This window comes from Bombina bombina, unplaced genomic scaffold, assembly GCF_027579735.1.
Source record: "Bombina bombina isolate aBomBom1 unplaced genomic scaffold, aBomBom1.pri scaffold_959, whole genome shotgun sequence".
NCBI classification, from domain to species: domain Eukaryota; kingdom Metazoa; phylum Chordata; class Amphibia; order Anura; family Bombinatoridae; genus Bombina; species Bombina bombina.
Window position 1 is genome coordinate 44,574 of NW_026511767.1, and position 8,766 is coordinate 53,339.

The following is an 8,766-nucleotide window of genomic DNA, read 5'->3' on the forward strand; positions in this document are numbered from 1 at the left end:
ACAATGTCCATTTAAAGGGACAGTCTACACCAGAATTTTTATTGTTTTAAAAGATAGATAATCCCTTTATTACCCATTTCCTAGTTTTGCATAACCAACACAGTTCTAATAATATACTTTTAACCTATGTGATTATCTTGTATCTAAGCCTCTGCAAACTGCCCTTTTTTCAGTTCTTTTGACAGACTTGTAGTCTAGCCAATCAGTGCCTGCTCCCAGATAACTTCTCGTGCACGAGCACAGTGTTATCTATGTGAAATACGTGAACTAACACCCTCTAGTGGTGAAAAACTGTTAAAATGCCATCTGAAAGAAGTGGGCTTCAAGGTCTAAGAAATTAGCATATGAACCTCCTAGGCTAAGCTTTCAACTAAGAATACCAAGAGAACAAAGCAAAATTGGTGATTAAAAGTAAATTGGAAAATTGTTTAAAATTACATGCTCTATCTGAATCATGAAAGTTTATTTTGGCCTAGACTGTCCCTTCAAAACAATGTCTTTTGATTGCATTATTATAATATGCATTATACATTTCATATGACAGATAAAATTCCTCGTAACTTTGCCTACTTTGGTTTGTAATGTAGTTTGTCCTACTAACCTTTTCACCAACAATGTTCTGTGTCTGAGTTACCCTATTCAAGTCCAGCCTTATGTTACCAACACTAGGAAAAATATGTACGTATCAAGAATTATTGAGTTTTGAAAGAAATGCCAGTTACAATTTATAGCCAGTTGCTATAGTTTTTAAATGACGCTTATTTGGGGATCTGGGCCATTTTAAAGCCTCAGTCATTGACATTCAGTCTAAAAGATGATGTGCAGTTTCTCGTACTCTTTTATACCCAAATGTTTCTGAATATTTTGATGCACTTCTTCCAGCCTTATCTCTGCTTTCTATCTCCCTGTCTCTCCCATAATCTGTCACCACTCCCCCCTCTCCCTCCCTGGAATGTTGGTGTTTAGCTCAAACATACCTCTGAGAGAGCCTGAATGCAATGCCGAGCAGCCTGCAGAAGCTTCTCCTCGTCGTGTCTCTGCAACCTCTTCCCCATTATTCTTAAAAAAATCAAAGCATACCTCAAGCGGGGAGCAGAGTGGTCCTGCTACGCAAAAGAGGTGAGAGGAAGTTTGTCCTCCTGTGGTCGCTTTTACTTGACTGATTGTTCATCTAAATAAAACATTGATGACTAGAATGTGCCTTTTTAGCTCCAGGAATCCATCCTTACTCTAAATATCATATTTCCATGTGTGTAATATTGTATGTACTTATTTATAAATGATTGCAGGTAAACTAGTTCTAAAGCCATTCACAAGAGCAAGTTTCTATCCTGTTTTAGAGCATCATGAGATTGGTTACTTTATTATTTATATTCTCTTAAAGCCTTTCCTAAAGCTATTTGTTTAATATATAAAATGTATTGCACATAATTCATATGTTAAACTAAGCCCATGAATATGTTCTGCTATCTTTATTGTTGTGTACTTGAAGGCAAGTAACCAACATATTGTAACAAAAAATAATCCATATTATAATGGCACTGTCATTTTTTGTCTCTCTCTCTCTCTCTCTCTCTCTCTCTCTCTCTCTCTCTTTCTTTCTTTCTTTCTGTTTGCTTTTCTCTTTGTCTCTCTCCTTTTTTCTTTATCTTTCTTTCTCTCTTATTCTCTTTCTGTCTCTCTCTCTCTCTCTCTCTCTCTCTCTCTCTCTCTCTCTCTCTCTCTCTCCCTCTCTGTCTTATTCTCTTTCTCCCTTTTTCTATTTCTTTGTTTTTTCCTTTATCTCTCTCTCTCTCTCTACTTTTTCTCTTTAATATTAGTGAAATATTAGTGTGCACAAATGGAACTAGGTAAGATTCACAATGTGTTTAAAGAGTTGTCCATCGAGGCATGTATCTCAAACTACCGTGGTAACATAATGTGATGATTTACTAAGTTTTGGGGAGACGCCTTACTCTTTAGTAAATCTGCTGTATTCCTTAACAGAGGTTTAAGATAAATGTTTCACTAGGAATGACTTTTAAATGTGTATTTAACCAACCAGTTGGATCTATAAAATCTATTTTTATATTTAATTAGGCAACCTATTTAATATTATTGTGTTAATTGTATACAGAAAAGCAAGCTGTCAGCTTAAAAATAAAAAGAGAACATATAACGTATCAGCCTGAGGGTCGTTTCATAAAATACTTTTCTATTCCTCCAGGGTCTAAACAGCCTGATGATATTTTTTTCTTTCTTTTCTCTGTGTCCTGCCTTTTTACTTCTTGACTTATCTTTTCTTTTTATTTTGACCTGTCCTCTCAGCCTTTTCAACCGTTCTACTCTGAGGAAAAGACTTCATTCTTCTTCCTCTGTGCCAAATTTTCTAAAATTTCTGGCTCCTGTAGCTGAAAATAGCACTTCTGACTTTAACGGCAAGAAAAGGTAGGCCTTTGGCTTGAAACCGGTCACTAATAAAGTATGCGGCAGATTGTTTCTTCCATGGGGAGTAAACCATCATCTCCATCTGCTCAGATGCACTAACCAATTATTTTGTCATTTAATTAGGTAATTTGCAGAGAAACATACTTCATATGACCATGTAACAAAACCACTTATAAAACCTCAACTTAACTAATTTAAATTAAAAATTGTAATATTCAGGATGCACTCATGTGACTGCTATTTCATTGGCTGGCTATGGTTTATTTATTATCATGCACTCATACAATTCTCAAAGGCCTATCATCTGGATGTTGTATAGTACATAAGGAGATACTGTAAGTCCTGCAAGACTTAACCTCTTGAGAAGTCCTGCAAGACTTAACCTCTTGAGAAGTCCTGCAGCGCCTTTGGAATTAAATGGATTAATGGTAAATGGCTTCAGTTCTCCATATTATGAGCACATTTTGTGGCACAAAAATAATGTATGATATTGTTAAACAGACAGTTACTTGGGCATTGTATCCCCAGTTTCACAAAATCATTTAACTTTATCATGACAAATACTGCCAGTCATGCTTTGTTTTGTTGTTATTCTGAAGAATGGCATTTGTGTGACGTTACTTCTACTTTGCACATTTCAATTTATCAAGTTCCTCAGCCAAAGATGCAGTGGGCGAATTACCGGTAATGGTGCCAATTTAGCCCTTAAATATCAAATGGGGATTACTTACATTTTGCATTCACATTCTTGTACTGCAGAATAAATAAGTAGCTTTCCACAATTCAATCACGTTTCCAGATGGGGAAAAAACATTTAAATTAATACAAATAAAAGATGGTCTTTTATATGTAAGAAAGAGCTTCCAAAAGCCAAGGGTTATTTTTTTTCTCTCCATATTACACGTATTGAAGAATCCATTGTTGTTTTGAACGATGTGAACCTTAGCTGCGATCTATTACTTGTGTCACTCTATTACAGACAATTTACTTCCTATATGAATGTTATCATTCAATTGTGATCATAGACTTTAGTTTATGGCAATCAACATTTAACATATATATTCAGTTATCAGACCTTAAAATATATTTCCTTGCATTTGAAAAATTGCCATTTTTAAATGTTTTTTTTTGTGTGTTAAATTGATGTCCCTGTACAGCGAAAAAAAGTTTAAGCTTGTGAAGTATGTCACTTGTTGCAAAATAATCAAATGGGAGTTTTGCTTTACAGCCAATTTGCAATCAGTCCTTAAGGACCATTTATACACAGATATGCACTCCCTGTTCGCTTCAAAATTGAAATAAACAGCTTTAACAACTTTTTTTTTTCCAATTTAAAACATATTTTTAACATGTGTTTTTAAATAGTGCTCTATCATATTCATGTTAGAAATGATGAGCGTTTACAGTCCCTTAACATTTAACACACAGAACATGTTTTCTACCATTTGAAATCAAAAGCAGATTTTATTTTACCATATTTAAAAATTTAAATACTCAATTTATTTTACTCATACATTTTTCTTTTCTATAAATACATAGCTATGATTGTTAGCTGCCTTTATTTTAGGAATTATAAATAATAATTTAGGGAGATCTACTCATTTATTTTAGCATCATATAAATATGATACCATATACACTTTAAGGGACTATATACACCATGTAATTACAAGATTTTTCTGCAGTCTTACAATAGACTAACATACAGAGTGAGTTGGAAAATCTTTGGAATGCATTATCTCCTTTTTGCTGCATATGTTTTTCAATAGCTAATTTCCAGTCACCACTTGCCTTATTTAGAGAAGCCAATCCAGGCTTGCTGCAGGAGTAAACACAGCTAGCCACACTCATTATGTTGGCAAACTCTCAATTATTTTGCAGGTTCGGAATAGACATTGTGCTGGTTTAAGCTTGTGAAATCTGTCATGTGCACTATCTGTTCCCAAAATTGGAAAATAAATAATTTTCAGACTTAAATTTATAGGAAAAGGTGGCAGAATAAATAATACGTTTTTGTTGTTGGTGTTTTTTTAGACTAAAAATACAATCAGTATTTACTTTCCTTTTTAATCATTTCTGCATATTTAACCTGGATATTAACTAAGGCAGCATGGCTTCAAACCCACAACTGGTACCAAACCCTTCATCAACTAATAAACTAGAGTCAGGGCCGGTCATCATCATGTGGTGCTCCGAATAAATCCTTGCATTTCTCCACCCTCTGAGTCTGGAATATTTAAAGGGTCAACAAACAAATAAACCATTTTCATGACTCAATTAAAGCAAGCATTGTTAAACCACTTTCTTATTTACTTCTATTATCAAATATTCTTCTTTCTCTTGGTGTCTTTTGTTGAAAAGCAGGGAAGTAAGCTCAGGAGAGTGCATGTGTCTGGAACACTATATGGCAGCAGTTTTGCAAGCGTGTAACCCATTTGCAAGAGCACTAGATGGCAGCACTATTTCCTGCCATGTAGTGATCCAGACACCAACTCTTCAACAAAGAATACCATGGAACAAAGCAAATTTGCTAACAGAAGTAAATTAGAAACTTTGTGAAATTGTATATTCTGCCTGAATCACAAAAGAGAATGGCCTTTATATATAGGTGGTAATCTCTCTAGAAAACTGCTCAAGCTTCAACTATACCACGGTGGCACCAGATCTGGCAGTTGATGGGTTACATACACATAGAACACCTATGCAATATATAAAAAACATTTCTTAGCAAACCTTTCTGTTCACTCACGTCAACAGTTACTGTAGTCTAACCGCGGTATCAAACTGTTGTCCTCGAAAGGAAGTGAGAGAAACGCACATTATCTGGCGCAACTATGACCGTGACATATATTAACGAACCAATAAGTGGGAGACTTACCCAAGTGGCTGTGGGTAAAACATGATGTAATGTAATTCCCCCATCTACACTATTTTTTTTTGCCTCTGCCTCGGGGGGGAGTTCAAGGACGACATCCCGCCGATCCTCTGGCATCTACCCCAAGTGAACCTTGGGGAATTTGGTTTAGAAGGGAATCCCTTGAATCTCCCCCAGCAGAGGCAGAAAACATAGTGAAGATGGGGAAATTACAGTGCATTGTATATATGTTTTATGTGATAACTCGTTGCACCCTGAGAAGATTTATCATGCTACATCAAGCTTTACCCACAGCAGCTTGGGTGATGTCCGGTTTTACCCGGGTAATATAAATATATATATATATATATATATATATATATATATATACCATACACTCCGTTTAAAGGGACATAAAAGTGCAAAAGAAAATGCTGTATATGTGCTAGATAATTTTTACAGGCACTTTTGCTGGCGTGTTAAATACCTGAAAAATGGTTAAGCACATAAAGTTAGCTATAGAGCAGCATTGTACTACTGGGGCCTAGCTGAACACATCTGGTGAGCCAATGGCCATGTGTGTGTGTAGCAAGCAATCACCAGCTAGTTCCCAGCAGTACACAATTGTTACTTAGCCTACCTAGGTATGCTTGTTTAACAAGGGGTACCAATAGAACAAAATAAATTTGATAATAGAAGTAAATTGAAAAGCATCTTAAAATTGCATACATTACCCAAGCCATGAAAGTTTTTAATTTTGAGTTTCATGCCCCTTTAATAAGAGAGTGAAGTGCAAGTGCTTATATCCAGTGCCAGACTCCCACGACCCAAAAGACCGGCCCTGTCTTGAGCAATCTGCACCATGTACTAACATATCTGCATCTGGAAGGAAAGCAAAACACCCTTAATTAAAAACATTCAGTATTTTTAATCACTATTGCAGCATCTAATTGATCCTTTTTATTTTAGTGACTTTGAAATAAAATCCAGCCATAGTGATGTGGGATGTGATAGCCCTGTAAGGACGCGGCGTCATTCTTGGAGGCAACAGATATTTCTTCGTGTGGCAACTCCACAAAAGGGATGTGATTCCCCTAATAGATATGAAGGTAAGCAGTAAATGTTCTTTGTACACAAGTTGTCGATAAAACTGGATTGGATTTATTATTTATGTTTTTTATAATATCCAGAAGCTGCCCTTGAGCACGCTGTTTTTGTCTCTACAAAATATGCATTTACATAAAAATCAGAGAGATGTAAAGTTTATATTGTGCTTTTTTTACTAGTCAAAAGTTCTTCTAAGATCTGTACAGTTGTCTAAGCTCAGCATTATTTATGTACATTATAAAATAAGTTATTTTGCTGATGAGATCACTAATTACTTATAGCCCAAAGCACAACATGATGTTTAAGATAATATATGAAACCTTCATCAGAAAATGGAAGCTAGTTATTTTTTTTTTACTTGCATCCATCTCTGTTTATCTGTAATTAAAGGGACATTGTGCTGAAACATAACGAGGGTTAATGGGCTAAATTACAAGTGTAGTGGTATTTATCGCTCCAACTCGAGCACAAACAATGCTGAAAGTAAAGTCTTTATGCATTCAGGTTAGCGCACTTATTACAAATTGAAAGTAAATTCTTAGTGCTTGAGCGAAACCTTATGAGCGCAAACTTCAGGAATTCAGATATTGCAACCGTGTTAATTTCTCCCCATATAATTTAATGGAGCTGAATTAAAAAAAACTCATCGCTTGCGTGCTAACCCAACACTGTATTAAACCCACAGTGCTATATCTGACAGGACGGGCTTATTAATATTTCACATTCCACTGTTCTTTGTATACAGGAAAATTTTAGATATATCCATATATAATGATACCTGTGTGTGTGTGTCAGTCACATGGCAGTAACTCAATGCATTTAGACATCTAGACGTGTTGAAGACAACTTTCTGAAGTTCAAACCGAGCATCAGAATGGGGAAGAAAAGGGATATAAGTAACTTGAACATGGCATGGTTGTTGGTGCCAGGCGGGCTGGTCTGAGTATTTAAAAAACTGCTGATCTACTGGGATTTTCACGCACAACCATCTCTAGTGAAAATATCCAGTGAGCGGCAGTTGTGTGGATGAAAATGCCTTGTTGATGTCAGAGGAGAATAGGCAGACTGGTTGGAGATGATAGATTGGCAACAGTTACTCAAATTATTTACTAAAAAGCAAAAGAAAGAGGGGGCGCACAGAATATGACAGATATTGCAAGTTAATCTAACATACAAACCAACTTTAAACAAGGCCAGTCCTTGTGGAAATTAACGGATCTATGTCATTATAGTTGTATGATAATAGTCCGAAAGATGGGTCAGTGCTATGCACTGTCCACGGTGTGTGGGCACTCCCACAGTTCACAGGGTAATGGTGGCTGCTCTCCTCATCTCAGATGATCCTGAACAGAACTATAAAGTGAAGCACAAAACAAAGGGTCACCTCATGTGTAGATCAACCGACAACAGATACACCATATGTGAAGGCCAAAGCCAAAAGTGTACTCACATTTGGCAATAGCACACCAATGTGCTGGTAGTAGCAGGCTGATATCTCTGGGTGTATCAGCTCACCCTCTGTCGTCTGGTGGTACCAACTGGATTTCAGACTGGATGCAGGGCACACATATGCTAGCACTATGCTTGAGTATAAAAATGGTTTATTAAAAACACATTTAAAAACAAAAGCAGTGAGTGGAATAGGGGTGTCCAAGTGTTCCCCCCCCATCTGCAACGCGTTTCCCGGCTATGGCTGCCATTTCATCAGGCATCTAGCACCTTACACAGTTCAGTTTTATTTAAACCATTTGTTAACCACTGAGCAAACCCACCGCCCATTGTGGGTGTGTTGAATGCACATAAGTTGATAATTAAATTAATCATGATTAATTTCTGTCTTCCTAAAGTGTCAAAACATATAACATCCTAATTTCTAAAATACATATTTCATGTTCACTTAACCTGTTGGCCCTCACTGAACCTTGGCTTTCCTCCTCTAACACAACTGCTGTAGCCTCTCTGTCCTATGGCGGCCTGCACTTCAGTCACACTCCCAGACCAGGAGACAAACAAGGAGGGGGAGTAGGAATTTTCCTGTCTCCACACAGTACCTTTCACTGCATTCCTTCATCCCCCACTCTTTCCTTCTCATCTTTTGAAGTACATGATATTCGCCTCTTCTTCCCTGTAGCTCTTCATGTTGCAGTTATTTATCTGCACCCTGGCCCAGCATCACAATTTATGGACCACTTTGAAGCCTGGCTTCCACATTTTCTCTCTTCTAAATGTCCCTTCTCTCATCTTAGGGGACTTTTACCCGTTAATAATCCTAACATGCCTGCTGTCTCTAAACATCTATCCCTAACCACCTCTTTTGGCCTGTCCCAGTGGACAACATCTCCAACCCACTGTGACGGCAACTCCATAGACCTAGTCTTC

The 8,766-nt window shown here is 36.8% G+C and overlaps 1 protein-coding gene across 1 annotated transcript; it reads left to right on the forward strand.

The window, feature by feature from the left end:
- The first annotated feature begins 494 nt into the window (after positions 1-494).
- Positions 495-8,394, forward strand: LOC128643940 (TBC1 domain family member 1-like). The gene is made up of 3 exons (XM_053696707.1): positions 495-1,119; positions 2,308-2,427; positions 6,250-8,394. Exons 1-3 carry the CDS (start codon positions 953-955, stop codon positions 6,398-6,400), a joined length of 438 nt encoding a protein of 145 aa, XP_053552682.1. The 5' UTR covers positions 495-952; the 3' UTR covers positions 6,401-8,394.
- Positions 8,395-8,766: the final 372 nt, after the last annotated feature.